Raw genomic sequence first — 24569 nt, 5'->3', positions numbered from 1 at the left:
GTTTAATCTAAGAATGATTTTTTTGAAAAAAGGAAACATTAAAAATATGTTCAGTACCAATATCTAAAATTTGAAGAAATGTAAGAAAAATTGACCATTTATAAAAGTTACGGGAGATTGATCATAATATCGACGATGAAGTACAAGTTCAAAGGAAAACCGACGGAAAGATCCTTTTGTAATCTAAATGATACTGGATAGCTTGAACTAAACTTCATACACCATTGAGAAAAGAAGTCGGAACTTTCGTGCTATAAGCCAAGAGAAGGTAAAGCCAAGCAGTCCCCCATTTGTGCAGAGACATCCCTCCCTTCGGCTTTTTCTCCACCACCAAAAGTAATCCGTCAATATCCAAACTATGGATGAGCATCGCCGCCTCCACCAACCCACTTCCGATTCCTGGCTTCTCACTTACATGCACCTCAACACGTTCCCCCTTACCTGTCCATCGAGCAGAACCCCCACCCCCACCACCTGCTCGTTTCCAACTAACCCAGTCGACTCCGCAAAGTCTCACATTTCCTCACCATTTCGTCCGCATTCGCACCCACGTGAAGACCAAGTTTGGATAAATCATCTCGAATCCTCCGCCCTTTGAATTTCACAAATTGGACACGTCAAGATTTTGCCATCGACACTAGTCACCTTGCATGTAATGTGCATGGACAAATGTACAAATTTACATGCACGCTCGGCCTTTAATCTTGTATAAATACGCGAACCCTTTGAGCCATTCAACCCACAGGAGCATAAAATTAAAGAAAATTAGCAAAAATGGTGATCAATTCGAAAGCTTGGCTTCCTTTCCTGTTGTTGGTTTCTTCTCTTTTCCTTGCTTTCTCTCCGTCTTTCACTCTTGCAGAGCAAGATACAGACCAGCAATGTCAAAGAGAATGTAAGGACTTCCAGAGCCTTCCAATCCAATCCACGTGTTTGTCCCGATGCAAGAATATGGGGCCCTGGTCGGGTCCTCCGGTTGCTGGCGAAATGGTGTGGTACAGCCAATCTCATGGTCAGGAATGCCGACAGGAGTGTGAGAAGCAGGGAGCTCGGGTTCCGCTGGAACATTGTCAAAGGCAGTGCATGCAGCAACGGAAATTCAAGCAGTGCCACGAACAATGCCAACAGACCATTCAATCGCCGGAGATATGCCAGAAGATTTGCCGCCAGCATATCGAGGGAGGACAAGGTGAGGAGTTACAAAGTTATGTTTCTAACCATCACGAGCTGCAGCAGTGTCAGCAGCGTTGCCAGTCACTGCGCGGCCGAAAGCAGCACCAGTGTTTACAAGAATGCCAAGATCAAATGAGGCAACATGGTCATCAGCAATGCCAGCAGCGCTGCCAATCACAGCGTGGCCAAAAGCAGCATCAGTGTCTGCAAGAGTGCCAAGATCAAATGAGGCAACAAGGGCAGCAAGGACAAGATCAAATGAGGCAACAAGGACAACAATATGGGCAACAGCAATGTCAGCAGCGTTGCCAGTCGCAGCGCGGCCAACAGCAGCACCTGTGTCTGCAAAAGTGTCAAGACCAAATGAGGCAACATGGACAACAAGGACAACAAGAACAAGAGCGCGAGCAGATGAAGAGAATATGCCAGCAACATTGTGAGATGCAGCAAGGGAGTGGTGGGGGGCAGCAATGCCAAAGACAGTGTGAGCAGCAAGTTGAACAGCTAGAGGAACAATTTGAACAATGCCACAAGCGGTGCCAGGGCCAAGAACATGGCCAAGAACAGCAATGTCTAAGTACGTGCATACAGGAGATCAAAGATCAGCAACGAAGGCAAGAACAAGGGCAAGGGAAAGGACAAGGCAGTGGAGACAACGGAGTAGAGGATGAAGACCTAAATGGCAAGTCCAGACAGCGTTACGATCAGTGCATGGAGAGTTGCAGCAGACAACAACAGGGTCAAGGAGAACAAGAGCAGTGCCCAAGGCAGTGCAGGGAACAATTTGAACAGGAGAAGGGGCAGTACCAGCAGTGCAAGCAGGGCTGTGAAAGGTCATCGCAACATGATGATGAAAGACGACAATGCAAAGAACAGTGCAAACAACAGAGAGAGCAGCAGCACCAAGGAGGAGGAGGAGGAGGTAATGAAGTAGAGGATGATGAGGAACTAAATGGCTCAGGTTATGGCGGTGCCAAAGAGCGATACGAGCAGTGCAAGCAAAGCTGCAAGAGTCAACAGCAGAGCCAGGGACAACAAGAGCAATGCCCAAAACAGTGCAAGAAACAATTTGAACAGGAGAAACAGCAATTCAAGCAGTGCAAGAAGGGTTGTGAAAAGCAAGCACAGGATGATGATCAGAAAAAACAATGTAAACTACAGTGCGCACAGCAAGGACAGCAGCAGCAGGGCGGCAGCACAGGAGGAGTTCGTCTGAACCGATATGGACAAGGAGAAGAGGAGCAGATGATGGGGGATCAGAGGAACAATCCCTTCTACTTTCCATCACAGATGTTTCAGTCGCGGTTCCAGTCCAATGAAGGCGGTCTTCAGGTACTTGAGAGGTTTGGAAAGAGTGAGCTTCTTCGTGGCATTAAGAACTACCGCTTGGCCATCTTTGAGGCAATGCCTAACACTTTTGTTCTCCCACACCATTGTGATGCTGAAGCGATTTTCGTTGTTCTCAATGGTGAGTTAGTCCTCCATTAACAATCATTTTTCTTATATGAAGCTATTTTATCATAAGCTCTAATTAACAATCATTTTTCTTATATGAATCTATTTTACCATAAGCTCTAAGATCCTCGTATTTTTCGTTGCTTTGCAATTTCAGGACAGTGTACCTGTACTCTTCTGTTGAAAGACAGAAGGGAGTCCTTCAACATGGAGCATGGAGATGTGATCAGAGTTCGTGCAGGGACTACTATTTACTTAACTAACAATAACAATGATGAACCTCTTCACATTGCAAAGCTCATCCGCTCTGTTAACAGTCCTGGACGATTTGAGGTAACCAAAATCCCCACTTCATTTCATCAAAATATTAGCTTTGGTAATTTTTATTTTTGCTTGTTTGAGCCATTAAATACCCCCAAACCCAATTAAAATTCAAACAAACACTTGAATTTTGTTTTGGTTTTAATATTTGGGGTTGGTAATTTATGTCATTGCTTTAACTTTCTTCAGGAATTCTTCCCTGCTGGTTCTGGAAATCCCGAGTCATACTTCAGCGTTTTTAGCAATGACATTCTTGAATCTGCCTTCAATGTAAGTTATAACTTGATTTAATTTGTTCACATAGATTAATTAGGCTCTAATTTACAACTATTAATTATTTGATTAGACCCCAAGAAAAGAGCTGGAGCAGGGCTTTAGACAACAAAGGGGCCAACAAGGGGGCCAAGGCATGGTCATGAGAGCCCCAAAGGAGCAAATTGAGGCATTGAGTCAGCGTGCTTCTTCGGCCAGGCGTGAAGGACGCCGACAGTCTGAGGCTCCGTTCAATCTGAGACAACTAAAACCTGTGCACTCCAACAACTACGGCCAGCTCTTTGAGGCTCGCCCTGAAGAGTTCAATCAGTTCCAGGACATGGACGTCTCAGTCAGTTGCATTGAGATGAACCAAGTAATTCACCATTAATCCCAAAAAAAATTAATTAAACGGAAATTAGCTGCAACGAAAAAAATACAAAATCTTAATTGTTTAAATGATTAATACTTTTTTTATGTGTCAACTATATCTAGCCTAATTTGATGATTTCAGCCATAATGATTTATAAAATTGTGATGTCAGCTAATTTGCTTCAGTATACTAATGTGGATTATTACCTGTGGGTAATGAAAATCTTATCAATTTTTTGCAGCAAACTATGATGGTGCCACACTTCAATTCAAAAGCTACATTCCTCATATATGTTGTGGAAGGAAATGTACGTGTCGAAATGGGGTGCCCCCACTTGGCAAGCCAAATGAAAGGCCAAGAGACGATGGAGCAACAGGAGCAGGGAGAACAAAGTGGAAGGTTCATGAAGGTCAATGCTCAACTATCACCTGGTGATGCTTTTGTTATCCCAGCTGGTCATCCTGTTGCCTTTGTTACCCAGAGCGGCAACCAAAACCAAAACATCCGAATCCTGGGATTCGGACTCAATGCCCAATACAGCATGAGGAACTTCCTTGCAGGTAAATTAATCAAGTCAGAAACAGTATATTTACACTAAAGGGTGTAGGAGTCACATAATAATTAGGCATCGAACTCGTCATCTACCTAAAACCTCTATTTTGGTGTATGAGTCAAACTGATTTGATAATTAAAACCATTGGGCATGTTTAACTGTATAGCTAATTGTGGTTTGTTGAAAATGCAGGGCAAAAGGACAACATAATGCAGCAGATGGATAGGGAGGCTAAGCAGCTGGCATTTGGGCAAGACATGGAAAAAATATTTGGGAAGCAGCAGGAATCGTACTTTGTGCCAGCTCATAAGGGAAGAAGAGGGAAAAGCCATCCTTTGGCTTCTATTTTGGAGTTTGCTGGCATAATCTAATTAACTTGTTTAATTAAGCTATCTCGGAATAATAGTACGGAAGGAGGTATGAATGGAGTGTGATATTTGAGCCATTTCAAAAAATAAAATAAATTAGAAGTTCTTTTTGTTTGGAGTAACACCGTTGAGTAGACCTAGCATTCGTGTCGTATTTTTTGTGTTCGTGTCATACTCGATAGCTTAACGGATCGTGTTGTGTAATACCTGTTTAAGTAAACATGTAATATGATTCGATCCGAAATCAACTCATTAATATTATCAAGTAATATGATATGATCCGTTATCCGTTAAAAAAAAAAATATTTTAAATCAATAAAAATGAAAATGAAAAACATAATTTGATCCAAAAAAATGTAAAACATAATACTAAATTAATGTATACATATTAAATTTCGGAGTTGATCCCTTCATGAAAGTTGTAAAGTTTTTCATTACAAGTGATTACATTTTTCACACTTCTACAATAATTTTATTAATTTTGCACTCAAATAAAAAATACTGTTCATGAGATTTGGAGGGTTTTAAAAATTTAAACGACCATGTAACCATCGTTTAAGCATTGAGGTTGCAATTATGAACGTTTATTATGCTTTCACATCTTTCATACTTATACATTTTGAACTCCCTTAAAAATACTATTTATGAGAGTTAAAAATACTATTCATGAGAGTTTGTATGGTTTTAAAAATTCAAACGATCATATACCCATTCTCAAAGCGTAGATGATGCGACTACAAGCGTTTGCATATTTTTTCATATTTTTCACACGTTTAAATTAATTATTATAATTTTTTTTAATGTGTTTGGTATTTTTAAATTACTCGATATTTTTATTTTTAATGTGTTTTATAATTTTTAATTTCAATATTTTCTTATACTATACCATAAAATAAATAAATAAATAAAAATTAAATTTTAAAATTTATATAGTGTAACAGCCCGTCCCGAGAATTTTAAAAACGTACGCGTGAAAAGACGATTTTGCCCCTAGTTCGATTTCTTTACGTTTTGTGTTATGTTTTTGAGTTTTGTTGGCATGTTTTGGGCCACACACATTCTCCCACACTCCACACCCTTTTCTCCCTATTCCTGCACCCTGTCCCGAGCCCCATTCCTTTCCCATTTTCCTTGAAACGTACGGACACACACACAAACACACTAAACCTCCACAGATCAAAGAAACCAAGCACATATCCAGGCTCGTGAGGCTTGTAGGAGTCCAACCATACCCATTTCAGGTAAGAATACCTTCGTTTTCACGTAGAACTCGGGATGTCCGATTTTGGTACTGTTCATGCACACGTAATTTCTCATGTTTTTGGGAATTTCAAGCTTGTAGGAAGCTTGGTGAGGTACCTAGGAGGCTCGGGGTGGTTCGTTTGAAGGTTTTGGACGTCGGGATAGTGAGTTTCGAGTTTGGCCGGAGTTAGGGGGATTTTCCAGGTGAGATTTCGTGGATTTTAGCACTTGAAAGTAGTATGATTTTGTTCCTCTCGTTGTAAGCTTCATTTTGGTACCAATTTTGTGAAATCTGGTTAAAAAACGAAGGAGATATCACGATTTGAAAATTTCCCGATTTTCCGGCGCCGGAGTCTCACCGGAGAAGACGACGGAATATTCCGTCAAAACTGACGGAATATTCCTAACGCCGTTGACGGAATCTGTTAGGGATAACAGAATATTCCTGACGGCGTCAATTGACGCCGTCAGCGTGCCAGGCACGTGCCTGCGAGTGGCCGTGCCTTGGCAGGCGCGTGGGGGCGCGTGCGGCGGTGAAAAATTATTTTAAAAATATGGGGATGATCCTGAGGTTGAGTAGATCACGTTGGTGTATTCATACACCCCATTTGAGCATTGTATGAGAAGTTATTTCTAAAGGTTGGTTATGTGTTTTAAAATTAACGTTTTTGTAGTTGTTTCGCATATAGGTAAATCCTATCCCGAGAACGAGCATGGTCACTCGAGGCAGGGGGGCTACGACCCTTCCACATACCAGTGAGTGGGCTTTTGGTTTTCCGTATATACCTATATACTTATATTTTTCCCAGAAAGTGATTTTAAGACGTTTATTCGTTATATGCCATATTTATATTGCCGGTTGTTATGCATGATTAGTTACATTGTAAATTGTTTACATATATGTATATTTGGTGCTGCGGACGCGCAGGTAAGTGCCAGGTAAGTATTATTCATGTTTATATTCAGTAGTGATTTGAGATGCTTAGAGAGCTCATAACCTGCACCCCCGGTGTTAGTGCTCCCACCCAGAGTTGGGCCCAGTCCCTCACGTGATGTTCACCTCCCGCACCACACGCTCAACTTGGATCCAAGTTAGGTGCACAGTCCTGTCGTACAGACCACTTTAGGTGGTTCCGACTCGTAGGTGACTCGCGATTATTCGCCCAGCCTTCACGTGATCGTAGCACTTGAGCGTATATATATGTATTACATCTAGGCCTGTCGTATAGACCACTTTAGGTGGTTCCGACTCGTGTGCAGGTCTAGTTAGTGAGATTGAGATTTGAGCTCTAGATTCAGCCATACAGGTCACGTTAGGTGACTCCGGCTGCCAGACTATATGATAGTGATATGATTATACCTGAGCACTTGCATTTCATTTTGAGGCTTTGGTATGGCATATTCTTGAGCATGATTGGTATATATATATATGTATATCTATTTTCTGGGAAGTATACAAGTTTTACGGCGAGGGGTTAGAACTTATGTATTAAATGGTTTTCGAAAAGCTTTGTTTTTGCCCATTCACGCTTTTGTTTTGCGCCCCTCCAGGTTCTAGTTGGCTAGCAGGTTTGGTGGTTTCCCAGAGGATTTTCCCGACATTTCTGACAGACGATCACCAGCGTAGGGCCACCTTTGGGTGTACTGTTGTTGCGTCTTTTTCTTTTGGACTACTTTAGGCTTTATGCTCTGAACTTAGCGTCACACTTACGCTTGCATTTGTTATTACTTTATGTAAAACCAGTTTTATTTATTCGTATTACTATTTCCATTATTATTTTATTAGCTTCCGCACTGTGCACATGGTTACGTCACTTCCACGTGACGGCCAGCATGCCCTGATCTAGGTCGGGGTGTGTCATATAGAATAATAATAGAAGAATAATTAATAAATAATATATACATATTCATTATATCTATTGCATTTTATAGTAAGTTTTTTTTAGTAGTTCAAAAATTAAAATCATCAAAATAACTTTTTTCTTATCGTGTAGAAACAGGTTACTCGCGTGTCACTCTCGTGTAAACCTGTTAAGGACCCGTTATTAACGGGTTGTTATCATGTGACCCGATAATGACTCGGTTAGCTATCTTGTTGACCCGAAGCCCGTTATTTTCATGTCGTTTACGTGTTGTGTTAATGGGTCGTGTAAGAAATTGTCAGTTCTACCATAGAGGTTAAATTTGTAGACAAAATTTTCAAACTAAATGGTGTATTATTAATAGGAAATGAGTATATTTATCAACGCTTAAGTAATAGTCAAATCATTAATTTTCATTTTGTTTAGTTTACAAATTTTGTCTACAAATTTAATGTTTAATATCGTTTAGTTTTCAAAATTTTGTCAACAAATTTAGTGTTCCTACCAATACATTTTGATTGAATTAAGCAGATCAAATTGTATCAAAGTGCTTTTGTGAAACAGGCCCTAAAGTTTAAAAGCAGATAGCATTTGGGTAGTGATTTTCACAACTCTTCTATTTTTTAATTCATTTTTCTGTCCGTTGGATTTTTTTTATTTATTTGGTCCAAAAATTAGAAAGGGAAAAGTGAAGAAAGAACGATTCTTTTTTATTTAGAGTGCTACTAACCCCATTCTATTGTCCTATTTTTCTACCCATATTTTAATAAAATAAAGGAGATGATACACCCACCCACAAACTGTGACATCCCGTCCCGGAAATACCGAAATGTACGTATGAAATTACAATTTTACCCCTAGTGTGCTTTCGTCACGTTTTGGTTGTTTGTTGTGTTGTGGCATGTGTTTGGAACCTCACACACTCCCACACACACGGGGACACTATCCTTCTCTCTCTCCCTCTGTCTTCTCTCTCTCCCGAGTCCTCTATCCTTCTTCTTCTTCCTAAAAGCGTACGGACCAACACACATACCCCTCAAACCGTGACAGATCGAGGAAACTAAGGACACCATTCAACTCGTGAGGTCGAGGCGAGCACAACCATACCATTTTCAGGTAGGAACCTCAACGTTTTCACGTCGAATTCACAAGCCCCGATTTATGTACTGTTCATGCAAAATTTATACGTTGAGTTTTTGGGATTTCTAAGCTCATAGGTAGCTTGGTGGTGTCCCAAGGAGCCTCGGAGTGCTTCGTTGGACGAAATTGGACGTCGGAATCGTCCTACTCGAAGTTGGCCGGTTTTGGTTGTTTGCACAGGTAAGATTTCGTAATTTTTAGCCTTTAAAAGTGGTCCAACGTGATTCTTCTAGTCTAGGGCTTTCTTTTGGTCCAAGAATCATAGAAAATGGTTGAGAAACGAAGGAGATTAGTAAGTTTAAAGTTTTTCCCAGTTTCCGGCGACCGGAGTCCGGCGAGGGTAGGCCGGAGAAGAAAGGGGAATATTCCGTCAAGTTTGACGGAATATTCCTAACGGCAGTGACGGTATCCGGTTAGATTTGACGGAATATTCCGTTAGTTTAACGGAATATTCCTGACGGCGTCTGTTGACACCGTCAGTGTGCCTGGCACGTGGCCGCGCGTGGGGGGCGCGTAGGTCCGTGCCTGTGCTGGCGCGTGGGGGCGCGTGCGGGGTCCAAAAATTATTTTAAAAATATGGTTGTGATCCTGAGGTTGTGTAGAGCACGTTGGTATATTCATTTGTCCATTTTGAGCAATGTATGAGAAGTTATTACGAGAAACGGGTTATGTGCTTTAAAGTTAACGTTTTTATAGTTGTTTCGCATTTAGGTGACACGTACCAAGAGGACGAGCGTGCACACGCGAGGCAGGGGGGCTACGACCCTTCTACATACCAGTGAGTGGGCTTTTGTTTTCCGTATATATACCTATATACATTTATATTCCCAGAAATTTATTTAAAAAGGGTTATTTGCCTTATGCCATGCATGTTATTATTATCGTTTATGCATCATCACATTTATTAGTAGTGGCATGCATATACATATTTATATGTGGGTGCTGTGGAGGCATAGGTAAGTGCCAGGTAAGCGTTAATTAACGATTGCATTAATTAGTGGTTAGAGATGCTTAGAGAGCTCATAACCTGCACCCCCGGTGTTAGTGCTCCCGCCCAGAGTAGGGCACAGTCATTCACGTGTTGTTCACCTCCCGCACCATACGCTCAGCTTGGATCCAAGCTAGGTGCATAGGCCTGTCGTACAGACCACTATAGGTGGTTCCGACTCGTAGGTGACCCGCGATTATTCGCACAGCCTTCACGTGATCGTAGCACTAGAGCGTATATATATGTTACACCCAGGCTTGTCGTACAGACCACTTTAGGTGGTTCCGACTCGTGGGCAGGTTTAGATATTGAGATTGAGATTTGAGCTCTAGATGCAGCCGTACAGGTCACGTTAGGTGACTCCGGCTGCCAGATTACATGATATTGATATGGTTATACCTGGGCACTTGCATATCACTTTGAGATTGTGGCATGGCATATCTTGAGCATGATTGGTATACCCTTGAGCATGTTTTGCATGTTTACACATACGTATATATGTTTATTTTCTGGGAAGTATACAGGTTTTACGGCGAGGGGTTAGAAAGTATTTTGTAAATGGTTTTAGAATGAATTGTTTTTGCCCACTCACGCTTTTGTTTTGCGCCCCTCCAGGTTCTAGTTGCTTAGCCGTTGCGGTGGTTTCCCTTGTGAGCTTTTCGGCGTTCTGACAGACACTCCACATTGTAGGGTCGCCTTCGGGCGTACTACTGTTGTCGTTTTATTTGGACTGCTATAGACCTGCTCTGAATTTGTATCGCACTAACTAGCACTCATTCTAGTACTTGTATGCTAGTTTTTAATTATTCGTACTTTTATATTACTACTTCTTAGCTTCCGCACGTGCACATGGCTACGTCACCTTTGTGTGACGGCCAGCACGCTCCGATCTCGGTCGGGGTGTGTCAGTTTGGTATCAGAGCCTAGGTTTGGCAGTCCTGTGTCCTTGTGAGTATTCTAATAATTTTGGTGTCTTCTGTCAGAACTATGCCGCCTCGTCGGGAACCCCGTCGCTCTTCTGAGCCTAGTTTCCCCGATATTACTCAGTTGGGGGAAGCTTTTGCTACAGCCCTTCAGGCAGTGATGCGCCCTCCCCAGAGGACTCCTCTGGAGACGATGTACAATCTGAAGTTGGATAAGTTTAAGGGCAGTGAGGGACCCGAGAGTGCAGAGCGCTGGCTAGAACACATAGAGAAGACTTTCCGGGTGCTACATAATCAGGGGAACTTGCCTATGGAGAGGTGGGTCGAGACGACCGCTTGGTTTCTGGATACGGAGTCGGCAGCTTGGTGGGAGCAGGAGCTTCGTAGGTTGACTCCGGATCAGAGGATTGATTGGAACGTGTGTACGGGGTTGTTTAGGAGAAGATATGTACCCCCTGAGTACATTGACCGCAAGAAGCAGGAGTTTTCCGAACTGAAACAGCGGAAGATGTCAGCGAATGAGTACTACCGTAAGTTTATGGACTTGTCCCGTTATCACCCTGATGTCGCTGGTAATCCGGCGGAGATGCTCCGTCTTTTCCGTCTGGGCACCAGGAAGAAGTGGCGTTCTATGGCGTCTACGGTCCACAGCGAGACTTATCGGGACTTCTATGAGATACTACTGAGGATCGAGGACTCCGAGAATATGTCGAGCGATACTGATGAAGAGAAGGACGGCAACCAGAAGAAAGATGACAAAGGCAAAGGTCAGGCATCGCTCGGGGCCCGTCAGACTCAGAGCTTCAAGAGAGGTGGAGCTAGTTCTAGTTCTTCGAGTGGTGGCTTCAGTGCCACTGGGCAGGGTCGTGGAGGTAGATTTTCTGGTGGCGCTAGAGGCCAGAGGCAGGGCGATGGTGGGCGAGGCAGAGCCCCTATTTGCCGCAGGTGTAACAACCGACATTTCGGTGAGTGTAGACGTGGTAGCAACGGTTGTTTCACATGTGGACAGGTGGGACATAGAGCGGCAAATTGTCCCCAGGGTCAGCAGCAGCAGAAACCACAGCAGACCTTTATGCCACCGCCTGCACCACTCCAGCAGATCCAGGGTCCTAGTAGTTACGGCCAGGCGGGTCGAGGTGGTGCTTACCACTATCAGGGTGATGCTGTCCCTTATGCTCCGGGGCAGTATCAATACCCTCAGGATCCCTATTCCCAGGGTGGCTATCCCCAGTATTCGGGCGGCTATATGCCGTATCCTCCAGCCCCAGCGGGTGGTTCACAGTGGTATCAGGGAGGACAGTATCAGCAGGGGGAGATTGCCACTAGCAGTGCAGGATCTTCGAGACAGTCAGGCCAGCCCAGCCAGGGGCGTGGTGCTCAGGGACGCGGTGTTCAGGCGAGCCGAGGCCGCGGCGGGCGTCAGCAGGGACAGGGGCGTCTTCACAATATTTCTCTGCAGGACGCTCAGAACAACCCAGACTTGATTATGGGTACGTTGAACATTCTTGGTTGTTTTGCTAGAGTCTTAATTGATTGTGGAGCTACCCATTCCGTAATTTCTCATACATTTGCTCAAGCGACGCAACCTCGCCCCACACCCCTAGGGTATGATTTAGAGTTTGTTATGCCTAGGGGAGAGAGTTGCGTTGTAGATTGTGTGTACCCGGGGTGTCCAGTGATCGTAGAGGGTGTTGCTTTGTCAGCCGATCTTATCCCGTTAGATATTGTGGACTTTGATGTGATTCTGGGCACGGATTGGTTGCACTTCTATCGTGCCAACATTGACTGTTATGGAAAAGTGGTTACGTTTCACCGACCTGGACTACCTGTGGTTACCTTCGTGGGTGAGCAGAGTGGGGTGAGATATGGCGTTATTTCGGCGCTACGAGCGAAAAAGTTGTTAACTAAGGGTTGTCAGGGGTATCTGGCTCATGTGGTGCTGGATGAGGTTGTTACTAGCAGAATAGAGGATGTGAGAGTGGTCAGACACTTCCCTGATGTATTTCCTGAGGATTTACCAGGGTTACCCCCAGATCGAGACGTAGAGTTCACCATTGAGTTGATTCCAGGTACCAATCCTATTTCTTTAACTCCTTATCGTATGGCTCATGCGGAGTTAAGGGAATTGAAAGTTCAGCTGCAAGAGTTAGTAGATAAGGGATTTATCCAGCCTAGTACTTCGCCTTGGGGTGCTCCAGTGTTGTTTGTGAGGAAGAAGGATGGAACTTAGAGACTGTGCATCGACTACAGGCAACTCAATCGGGTGACGATTAAAAACCGTTATCCATTGCCTCGTATCGATGATTTGTTCGATCAGCTGAGAGGTGCTTGCGTGTTCTCTAAGATAGACTTGAGGTCTGGTTACTATCAGCTGAAGATCAGTAGGGATGATGTCCCTAAGACGGCGTTCAAGACTCGTTACGGTCATTACGAGTTTCTGGTTATGCCATTTGGGTTGACGAATGCACCAGCCGCCTTTATGGATTTGATGAACCGAGTATTCCAGCCTTACTTGGATAGATTCGTCATTGTCTTCATTGACGATATTCTGGTGTATTCTAAGTCGAAAGCGGAGCATGTTCGACATCTTACTTTGGTGTTGAAAAGGTTGAGGGAACACCAGTTATATGCTAAGTTTAGCAAGTGCCAGTTCTGGTTAGACCAAGTTGCGTTCTTGGGACACGTCATTTCTGCTCAGGGTATTTTGGTTGACCCTCAGAAGGTTGCAGCGGTAGAGAGTTGGGAGCAACCGAGAACCGTCACCGAGGTGAGAAGTTTCCTTGGTTTGGCAGGGTATTATCGGAGATTCGTTAAGGATTTTTCGGTGATTGCCTTACCACTGACGAGGTTAACAAGGAAGGATGTCAAATTTGAGTGGGATGATAGGTGCGAGCGGAGTTTCCAACAGTTGAAGCATTGTCTCACTCATGCACCTGTTTTGGCACTCCCAGACGATAGCGGTGATTTCGAGGTTTATAGCGATGCTTCCTTGAATGGTTTGGGATGTGTGTTGATGCAGCATGGTAGGGTGATTGCTTATGCTTCGCGGCAGTTGAAACCTCATGAGAGGAATTACCCTACACATGATTTGGAGTTGGCTGCTATCATTTTTGCGTTAAAGTTGTGGAGGCACTATCTTTACGGAGAAAAGTGCAGGATCTTTACGGATCACAAGAGTCTCCAGTATCTCTTTACTCAGAAGGAACTCAATCTTCGTCAGCGGAGGTGGTTGGAGTTGCTCAGCGATTACGATTGCACGATTGATTATCATCCTGGTCGTGCGAACGTAGTGGCTGATGCACTTAGCAGGAAGTCACAGGGCCGTATTAATGCGTTGTACGCTAGTCGTGCTCCTCTTTTGGTGGACTTGCGTACTACGGGGGTAAGGCTAGAAGCCGAAGATCGAGATGTGGCATTACTTGCTAATTTCCAAGTTAGGCCGATACTTGTTGATCGGGTGCTTGAAGCCCAAGTAACTGATCAGGAGACTCAAGAACTTATTCAAGCTCGAGAGCAAGGAAGGAGGCGAGACCTCAGAGTTCGTGATTCGGATGGCATGTTGATGCTAGAAGGTAGAATGTTCGTGCCTAAGAGTGTGGAGTTGAAGAAGGAAATTCTCGATGAAGCACATATCTCGGCTTATGCCATGCATCCAGGAGCTACGAAAATGTATCATACCATTCGACCATTTTATTATTGGCCGGGTATGAAGAGGGAGATAGCCGAGTATGTGAGCAGATGTGCTGTTTGTCAGCAAGTTAAAGCAGAAAGGAAGAAGCCGTTTGGGTTGTTGCAGCCGCTTCCCGTTCCAGAGTGGAAATGGGAAAATATCACCATGGATTTTGTGTACAAGCTCCCGCGTACACATAATGGCTTTGACGGCATTTGGGTGATCGTCGATCGACTCACTAAGTCGGCTCATTTTATTCCTGTGAGAGAGAAGTATTCTCTGAGCCGTTTAGCGGAGTTGTTCATTTCGAAGGTTGTGAAGTACCACGGTGTCCCAGTGAGTATTGTTTCGGATCGAGATCCACGATTTACGTCGAAGTTTTGGGTAGCTTTCCAGGAAGCTTTGGGCACGAGATTACTTTACAGCACGGCGTACCATCCACAGACAGACGGACAGTCAGAAAGAACTATTCAGACCTTGGAGGATATGCTGCGAGCTTCGGTGTTGCAGTTTGGTGACGCTTGGCACCAAAGATTGGATTTGATGGAATTTGCCTACAACAACAGTTTTCATTCGAGCATTGGCATGGCGCCATTTGAGGCCTTGTATGGCAGAGCTTGTCGCACACCGTTATGTTGGTCAGAGGTTGGAGAAAGAGTTTTAGTGGGTCCAGAGATTGTCGAGGAGACTACTCAGAATGTTCAGGTGATTAAGTCTAACCTGAAAGCAGCTCAGGACAGGCAGAAGAGTCTAGCGGATCGGCATGCTACGGACAGAACATATGAGGTCGGAGATTGGGTATTTCTGAAGCTTTCACCGTGGAGAGGTGTTGTGCGGTTCGGAAAGAAGGGGAAACTGAGTCCTAGGTACATCGGACCATACATGGTCACCGAACGAGTTGGTGAGGTAGCTTACAGGTTGGAGTTGCCTCCGGAGTTGGCTAGAGTGCATAATGTTTTTCACGTGTCTATGCTCCGACACTATGTTGCTGATCCATCTCACGTGATACCTCCTCAACCGCTTGAGATTAACCCAGATCTGACGTATGATGAGGAACCGGTGACGATCATTGATTGGAAAGAGAAGGTTTTGAGGAACAAGACAGTGAATTTAGTGAAGGTTTTGTGGAGGAACCATTCAGTTGAGGAAGCTACGTGGGAGACAGAAGATCGGATGAGGGATTTGTATCCCCGGTTGTTCTTTGACCACTAGGGGTTGTTATTTGGTTGTTTTGAATTTCGGGACGAAATTCTTTTAAGGTGGGAAGGTTGTGACATCCCGTCCCGGAAATACCGAAATGTACGTATGAAATTACAATTTTACCCCTAGTGTGCTTTCGTCACGTTTTGGTTGTTTGTTGTGTTGTGGCATGTGTTTGGAACCTCACACACTCCCACACACACACGGACACTATCCTTCTCTCTCTCCCTCTGTCTTTTCTCTCTCCCGAGTCCTCTATCCTTCTTCTTCTTCCTAAAAACGTACGGACCAACACACATACCCCTCAAACCGTGACAGATCGAGGAAACTAAGGACACCATTCAACTCGTGAGGTCGAGGCGAGCACAACCATACCATTTTCAGGTAGGAACCTCAACGTTTTCACGTCGAATTCACAAGCCCCGATTTATGTACTGTTCATGCAAAATTTATACGTTGAGTTTTTGGGATTTCTAAGCTCATAGGTAGCTTGGTGGTGTCCCAAGGAGCCTCGGAGTGCTTCGTTGGACGAAATTGGACGTCGGAATCGTCCTACTCGAAGTTGGCCGGTTTTGGTTGTTTGCACAGGTAAGATTTCGTAATTTTTAGCCTTTAAAAGTGGTCCAACGTGATTCTTCTAGTCTAGGGCTTTCTTTTGGTCCAAGAATCATAGAAAATGGTTGAGAAACGAAGGAGATTAGTAAGTTTAAAGTTTTTCCCAGTTTCCGGCGACCGGAGTCCGGCGAGGGTAGGCCGGAGAAGAAAGGGGAATATTCCGTCAAGTTTGACGGAATATTCCTAACGGCAGTGACGGTATCCGGTTAGATTTGACGGAATATTCCGTTAGTTTAACGGAATATTCCTGACGGCGTCTGTTGACACCGTCAGTGTGCCTGGCACGTGGCCGCGCGTGGGGGGCGCGTAGGTCCGTGCCTGTGCTGGCGCGTGGGGGCGCGTGCGGGGTCCAAAAATTATTTTAAAAATATGGTTGTGATCCTGAGGTTGTGTAGAGCACGTTGGTATATTCATTTGTCCATTTTGAGCAATGTATGAGAAGTTATTACGAGAAACGGGTTATGTGCTTTAAAGTTAACGTTTTTATAGTTGTTTCGCATTTAGGTGACACGTACCCAGAGGACGAGCGTGCACACGCGAGGCAGGGGGGCTACGACCCTTCTACATACCAGTGAGTGGGCTTTTGTTTTCCGTATATATACCTATATACATTTATATTCCCAGAAATTTATTTAAAAAGGGTTATTTGCCTTATGCCATGCATGTTATTATTATCGTTTATGCATCATCACATTTATTAGTAGTGGCATGCATATACATATTTATATGTGGGTGCTGTGGAGGCATAGGTAAGTGCCAGGTAAGCGTTAATTAACGATTGCATTAATTAGTGGTTAGAGATGTTTAGAGAGCTCATAACCTGCACCCCCGGTGTTAGTGCTCCCGCCCAGAGTAGGGCACAGTCCTTCACGTGTTGTTCACCTCCCGCACCATACGCTCAGCTTGGATCCAAGCTAGGTGCATAGGCCTGTCGTACAGACCACTATAGGTGGTTCCGACTCGTAGGTGACCCGCGATTATTCGCACAGCCTTCACGTGATCGTAGCACTAGAGCGTATATATATGTTACACCCAGGCTTGTCGTACAGACCACTTTAGGTGGTTCCGACTCGTGGGCAGGTTTAGATATTGAGATTGAGATTTGAGCTCTAGATGCAGCCGTACAGGTCACGTTAGGTGACTCCGGCTGCCAGATTACATGATATTGATATGGTTATACCTGGGCACTTGCATATCACTTTGAGATTGTGGCATGGCATATCTTGAGCATGATTGGTATACCCTTGAGCATGTTTTGCATGTTTACACATACGTATATATGTTTATTTTCTGGGAAGTATACAGGTTTTACGGCGAGGGGTTAGAAAGTATTTTGTAAATGGTTTTAGAATGAATTGTTTTTGCCCACTCACGCTTTTGTTTTGCGCCCCTCCAGGTTCTAGTTGCTTAGCCGTTGCGGTGGTTTCCCTTGTGAGCTTTTCGGCGTTCTGACAGACACTCCACATTGTAGGGTCGCCTTCGGGCGTACTACTGTTGTCGTTTTATTTGGACTGCTATAGACCTGCTCTGAATTTGTATCGCACTAACTAGCACTCATTCTAGTACTTGTATGCTAGTTTTTAATTATTCGTACTTTTATATTACTACTTCTTAGCTTCCGCACGTGCACATGGCTACGTCACCTTTGTGTGACGGCCAGCACGCTCCGATCTCGGTCGGGGTGTGTCACAAACACTATTTCTCCACCCACTTTTTAATGATACTTTTAATGACAACTCTAACATTTTGCAAAATGACTTATAAGGCCATCTTTAACTATTTTATTCTTTTATTTTTGTATTAAATTCTAAAAAATAGAAGGAACAAAAACATGAGCTCATCAAGTTGAAACCACCGCACACAGCACCAACCAAGTTGAATCCACCGTTTTCCTCATCTTTTATGTCAATTCCTTCCCATCCATTCAAAATCTTCATCAAACACCATAGACCTATTACAATTACCTTAAGAAACCTTACTCCTTTTCTTTTTCTCTCATACCCATTTATAGTTTCGGCAATCCGTGTGGAACTGTGCTCAGTTCATCTAATTGATGTGGTTTTGATACCCATCTTCTATGATTAGTCATCTACTTGAGTTGTAATTGTAGAGATCGACTACGAGGTCGAATGAGGATGTTGCTCATCCTCATAGTCTTGATTAAATTAGAGATAGAGTTGGTTGACAGTGAGAAGGGGGTTCCTTGCTGTTGAGTGGGTGGATGTGTAGCGGTTGCTAATTTTCTTTGTAAGGGATAGTTTAGGAATATCAGTGAATGGGAAAGAGTGTTTTTCATTTTTACCTTTTGAGTGGGCTGGGGAAATAGGATTGTGGAGTGGACCTAGTAGCTCTCCTTATTTATTTAATACAAAAGTAAAAAAATAAAGAAGCGATCAATGTATAAATCAATTTCCTGAGCAGTTTACCACATTAGCAAACCCTAGCAAGAGTTCCACGTTAGCCCGTTTCATAACCAAGGCTCCTGCCCAAATTTTCACAACCCTGGTCACGAGTGTGCCGACGAGGACGTCGGGCCCCTAAGGGGGGTGGATTGTGACATCTCACATCACCCAAGGGAGTGATCCTTATATGTATATTCCCATCCCTACCTAGCACGAGGCTTTTTGGGAGCTCACTAACTTCGGGTTCCGTAGGAACTCCGAAGTTAAACGAGAAGGGGGCTAGAGCAATCCCATGATGGGTGACCCACTGGGAAGTTGCTTGTGAGTTCCCAAAAACAAAGCCGTGAGGGCGTGGTCGGGGCCCAAAACGGACAATATCGTGCTACGGTCTTAGAGCAGGCCCGGGAAGTGGTCCTTCCCGGGCCAGGATGTGAGGCTCTTTGGCTTCTTGCTTCATCATCTCTCCTTTTACGCTTCTCATCCTCTTCCTCTTCCATCTCATTTTTCCCCACCTGGAGATTGAACATTTCTTCCCCTTGCTTAAACAGTTCTTTCTCTTGCTCATCGATTTCCCACAACATCCTTGAAGAAGAGATTGTAAGAAGGAAGCAGAAACTATGAATAATAATAGAGATTTGATTTTGGTGTGTGATTTCTTAGGATGGATGGTGTTAAATGGAGGAAAAAGAAAGGATTAGGTTGTAGATAATGTCACGTGGCATGCCATCATTCATTAAAAATCTGATCGAAATCTATCCTTAAAGATTGTACACAGATCGTGACACGTGGCACGACGTGATTAGTTAAAAATCTTATCGGAAATCTATCCTCAACGATTCTGAAAAGATAACGACACGTGGCACAACGGCACTGGATAAAAATCTTATCGAAATCTGTCACCAAAAATTATCTTTTCGGATAATGACACGTAGCACAACGAAAATGATTAAAAATCTTATTTGAAATTACAAATAAAATTATTTAGTTAGAAATAGAGATACAAAAGGCAATTAATGTTTATTAAAGACAATTATTGTTCATTAAGGGGCATTCATACACTGGAGCTGCTCTTGTATGCCAACTGCCCTCTACAAATTAAATACTACTGTAAGTTCATCTACTCTCTCTCACGTGAGGATCAAGAGGTGTCACACGCCAATCACTTTCGTCAGATAGTTAGGACACTAGTCGCCTTGCATGTAATGTGCATAGCCAAATGTGCGAATATGCATGCATGCTCAGCCTCTCTTATATGCACTTGATGAACGCTCTTTCGACGTCATATGTGCTAGAGCAAGTAGCAACCATGTCGATCCTCAGAGCTAGGCAGTTCCCTTTGTTCTTGCTTCTAATTTCAACTCTTTTCCTAGCCTCCTCCTCAGTCAATGATCATGATCAGGAATGCCAGCGGTCAATTTGCAGAGGCATTTTCCGTAACTCGCTAAAATCCCGTCAGGAAGAAGATCCTCGAACGGAATACTTTTATTGCTGGCAAAGTTGCCAAACCAGTGAGGATACTGAAGAGTGTGAAGCGGCGTGTCGAGAGCGATTAGACGAGCAATTAGAGAAACAATCCCAAAAGGAACAAGGCGGAGAAGATCAGGATGAGAAGCCGACTAGTAATCCCAACCCTTACTACTTCCCTAAATCTACGTTATTGAATCGGTTTGGGGCTGAAGAAGGTGGCTATGTTGTCCTTAACAGCCTTACCAGGCTCTCTCCATTCCTTCGCGGCAGAATTAAAAACTACCGCTTGGCCTTGTTTCTGACTGCGCCTGGAACTTTTGTTCTCCCTTACCACATTGATGCTGAATCAGCCTTTGTTGTTTCCGCCGGTGAGTTCTTCTATATATCGTATGATCTACACAATTATTGTGGTATAATGCGACATAATATTGTTTTGGCATTTGCCCGATATTAATACGCAATGACAAGAGAGGTCACATTTTTATATCGTATTAGTGTATTATTTGATGTGGTAAGTGACTTGTTCATGTCAATTAATAGATTTGCCACAATCACATGGTATATCAATGTAGTCTAAATAAGTGGTATCGCTAGCATTAAGTCAAAAAAATAATCTATGAATCAAAATCCTAACAGTGAGCTGAACATTCTGAATGCTATAAAGCTACTATTATTTTTTAGTTCAATATATTCAACTCATAATAAATATGATGCCTATACAACAAAAGATAAGAGAGAGAAAGATGTAACTACTCATAAAATAAAGTAAAGAAACCGTAAACGAGTCTCATATTTAATATTTAAAACTCAAATATATGTGTCAAGTTCACAGTGTCTGATTTATATATAAATGTCAAATTCACCAAAATCACTGCAGAAATATACCACATTGATATATCATTCACTGTAATAAATTTATCAAGTATACGTCTGGCTTTTGTTCTGTTTAATTGTTTTGGAATCGCATTTAGGAAAGGGCACTCTCACTTTTGTTGTGAAGAACAAGAAAGAGTCGTTCAAGATTGAAGAAGGAGATGTGATTAGAGTTCCAGGTGGGGCTACCACCTACTTAATTAACGATCATAGTAGTGAACATCTTAGCCTCGTACAGCTCATTCGGCCAGTCAACATACCTGACCTATTTGAGGTAATATCAAATCATGCGCATCCCTTCGTTTTGTTTTTTTCCCCCTCCTTTTTTGAATTTCTAAGCTAGCTAGTTAGAAAACCATATGAAATTTAAAGTTTTTATACAGAAATTTAAATTTAAATTTTGTTCTATTCTCGTTTAGGAAGAAAAAAATTGTAACAGTAACTGCTGTGTATATTGGCGGCAGGAATTCTTCCCTGGTGGTTATAAAATTCGCAATCGAGAAGACTATAGCATTTTGGATGATGTCGAGTCATACTACAGCGTTTTCAGCAATGACATTCTTGAAGTGGCCTTTAATGTAATATAGAATGATCAATTCTCACAGTGACATGACCGTTTTCTGGTTTTCTAGTTTCCTTTTTATTTGAATTTGAAATTTGATTCATACTAATTTGTTAGTTCCAATTAATATATAAACGTTTGATTATGATTAGACTCCAAGAGAGCAGCTAGAGAAGGCCTTAGGACAGCAGAGGCCGGAGGGAATGATCATAAAAGCCTCAAAAGAGCAACTCAAGGCATTGAGTAAACAAGATCCATCATGGTGGCGCAAACTAGTCCCTTGGTGGTCATCTGAGGACACTGATTTAAAATTCAACCTGCAAAGGCAGAAGCCTTTGCATTCCAATAACTATGGCAAGTTCTATGAGGCTTCCCCTCAGGAGTTCAACCAGCTTCTAGACGTGAATGTCTCAGTCGTTATCGTTGATATCAACTCGGTAAAGCAAAATTTAAAAAAAAAAAAATCCCACTAGAAATTGAAATTTATATACGCATATGATATCATCATTAATTTAGAGTTTTTATTGAAAATATTTTTCGGTACCTTGGACCAGTGTCTCAACTCGGTACCTAAATTATAGTGTGTCCAAATTTAGTGCCCAAATTACCACTTCTAATTTTTGTTAGAACAGTTTACAGATCTTATCAGGGAATTTTGTGTATTTGTCCTCGTTGGTTATCCTTGAGGACATATGAGATACACTAAGGAAAAGTGTGTCAACAATGTGTCAAGTTTGTGCGTATAAATAGCAGTAGTGAAATTAAAATTCTATGAATTATTTTTGCAGGAAACTATGATGGTGCCACACTACAATTCCAAAGCAACATATTTGATGATGGTGGTAAGTGGAACGGGATGGTTTGAAATGGCATCCCCACAGTTCACACTCCCAGGGAGTGAAGAAGAGATTGAGTACCAAGAAGACCAGGGTGAACAGAGTGGAATGTACACCAAGGTGAGTGGAAAACTATCACTCGGTGATGTCTTTGTGGTTCCAGCAGGTCGTCCTGTTGTTTTTGTTTCCCGAAACAATGATGAGAGCAACAACCAAAATCAGAATCTGAGAATTGTGGGATTCGGAATCAATGCCCCAAACAACATTAGGAACTTCCTTGCAGGTAAACGAGTCGATACACAGCATTACTTGGGTGTGTGTATAATGCTTTTTGAAAAGTAGCCTAAGTTTTTAAATCTTATACACTTTGGGCCCATTTTTTCAACTGTTAGAATTTTAACCGGGGTTTTCGAGCACCCCCGAGACATGGATGCTTCGAGTGATTATATACCTAAATCTTGGAAAAAAGTGGCTATAAGTCTTTAGGCCTCGTTTGGCTGGTAGTATTTTACTAGATTCAATGCATGTTGAACGATAAATGGTCGTCAACTTAATTTCAATCTTGTCCAAGGTTCCGTCCTATTTAATTCTTTTTCTACCTTCAACTTGAACAAGGTTCGAAAAGTTGATAGCTGCGTTTTGAATCAACATATATTGAATTTAGTGGTTTATTTGGTCCAATCCAATATGCCACCAAATTAAACAAGGCCTTATATAATGTTCTAAAGAAAGGGTTAACTTTTCAAAAAGTCCCTTGTATGTACTCTGCTTGTACGTTAAACATGCAGGCCAAGAGGACAACATAATGAAAATGATGGAGAGTGAGGCCAAGCAGCTGACATTTGGGAAAGAGATGGAACAGTTATTGAGCAATCAGAAGCAATCTTATTTCGTGCCACTGTCAACCCAGAAGAGCGAAGAAGGAAGAAACCACTCCTCACCTGACTGGCTTCAATTCAAGACTAAGCAGTGATAGTAATTATAGTATCCACTTTGACGCAATCCAAATGTATGTAGAGCACCAGTACTAGTATGCTGAGCTAGGATTTTCAATTAGCTAGGCTCATGTGTGAGCCTCTTATTTAAAAAAAAAAAAATGCTAAATAAATAAATGTGACTAGCTCATAAACTACCATAAAAATAAGAGTGACGGCTCATGTTCTGTAGTGTTGGTTTTCATCAAAGGAAGAGGATCCTTGGATCCATTTTGTGGGGATCTTAGAGATTCCCACATCTTAGCTGTTCATTGGACATCGTCCGGTCAGTTTTCGTCAGATACTATTTGTGTTTAATTTTAAATAAAAAAAGTCAAATAATTTTTGACAGCACGATACATGATGAATGGATCCTCAAAAAGTGGATCCGGATGGAAGCTAATTCTTTCATCGAAGATTAATACGAGGTGGATGTTGTAGTACTTGGCCGTGTTACTTATTCTTGGTCTCTCAGTTTTTTGCGAAATCTCGAATTATCATGTTATGTAGTTTCAGATTTTTGTTTGCAAGTATCTTTCTATGGGTCATGTTCTTCATTTGTATTAAACCTTGTATTGGCCTCTTTTATTAATGAAATATAACGTGGGATGTTGGATTGGAGAGCCATCAGGGGTGCTCCTTGTAAAATTGGTTTATAGCTACTCCGAGGTTTAAGGGCAGTTTGGGAAATAGAGGGTGAAAAATTTAAATTTGAAAAGGTTTTTTAGCAAAATTGATCCATGAGATTTGCATAAATCCTAACTTTGGTTCATTAGATTTGAAATCAATAGAAATGGTCTTGAGTTTCTACCACCAACATTTTGGTATTTCCGTGAAAAATTCTATTAAATAAGAATCAAAATGACAAAAATACTCTCAATTTAATAAATAATAGGCTAAAATGATTTGTGAGAAATTGAGAGTATTTTTGTCATTTTGATCCTTATTTAATAGAGATTTTTCATGGAATGACAAAAATGATTCATGGTAGACAAACTCATGGACCACTTCTATCAATTTTAAATCTTAGGACTAAAGTGAGGAGTTATTCCAATCTTATAGACCATTTTGGCTAAAAAGCCATTTGAAAATAGAGTGTTGGTAGCATGCTAGATAAATTCTAGTTGATGAGCGAATCAGACAATATATATCTTCATCAATTAGTGTTTAAAATTGCTTACTTTACATTAATATAGGGCAGATCTTATCATTGGTGTTTTACTTATACAAACACACCAAAGTAGCACCAATGTTATTGAAAAGCACTGCCTTCGTTCTTCTTCCAATCCTCTTTCTAGTTGCTGTGCCGTCGCCAAGCAT

The 24569-nt window shown here is 42.4% G+C and overlaps 2 protein-coding genes and 1 long non-coding RNA gene across 3 annotated transcripts; all 3 read left to right on the top strand.

The window, feature by feature from the left end:
• Positions 1-324: 324 nt before the first annotated feature.
• Positions 325-4617, top strand: LOC137730737 (uncharacterized). The gene is made up of 6 exons (XM_068469695.2): positions 325-2641; positions 2786-2961; positions 3139-3219; positions 3296-3577; positions 3816-4134; positions 4320-4617. The coding sequence occupies exons 1-6, from the start codon at positions 775-777 to the stop codon at positions 4496-4498; spliced, it is 2904 nt and encodes a 967-aa protein (XP_068325796.2). The 5' UTR covers positions 325-774; the 3' UTR covers positions 4499-4617.
• A 12003-nt stretch (positions 4618-16620) lies between these two features.
• Positions 16621-17733, top strand: LOC148689992 (uncharacterized). Its single transcript, XR_015957881.1, has 2 exons — positions 16621-16706; positions 17532-17733. It is a non-coding gene; the product is annotated as an uncharacterized LOC148689992 (long non-coding RNA).
• A 2085-nt stretch (positions 17734-19818) lies between these two features.
• PAP85 (cupin family protein) lies at positions 19819-23521 on the top strand. The gene is made up of 6 exons (XM_068471999.2): positions 19819-20372; positions 20976-21151; positions 21342-21455; positions 21592-21876; positions 22228-22558; positions 23064-23521. Exons 1-6 carry the CDS (start codon positions 19844-19846, stop codon positions 23246-23248), a joined length of 1620 nt encoding a protein of 539 aa, XP_068328100.2. The 5' UTR covers positions 19819-19843; the 3' UTR covers positions 23249-23521.
• Positions 23522-24569: the final 1048 nt, after the last annotated feature.

Source organism: Pyrus communis, chromosome 16 (assembly GCF_041283825.1).
Source record: "Pyrus communis isolate YQ-2024b chromosome 16, ASM4128382v1, whole genome shotgun sequence".
In the NCBI taxonomy this organism is placed as follows: domain Eukaryota; kingdom Viridiplantae; phylum Streptophyta; class Magnoliopsida; order Rosales; family Rosaceae; genus Pyrus; species Pyrus communis.
The sequence above is the reverse complement of the archived record's forward strand: the minus strand, read 5'-3'. Positions and strand labels throughout refer to the sequence as shown.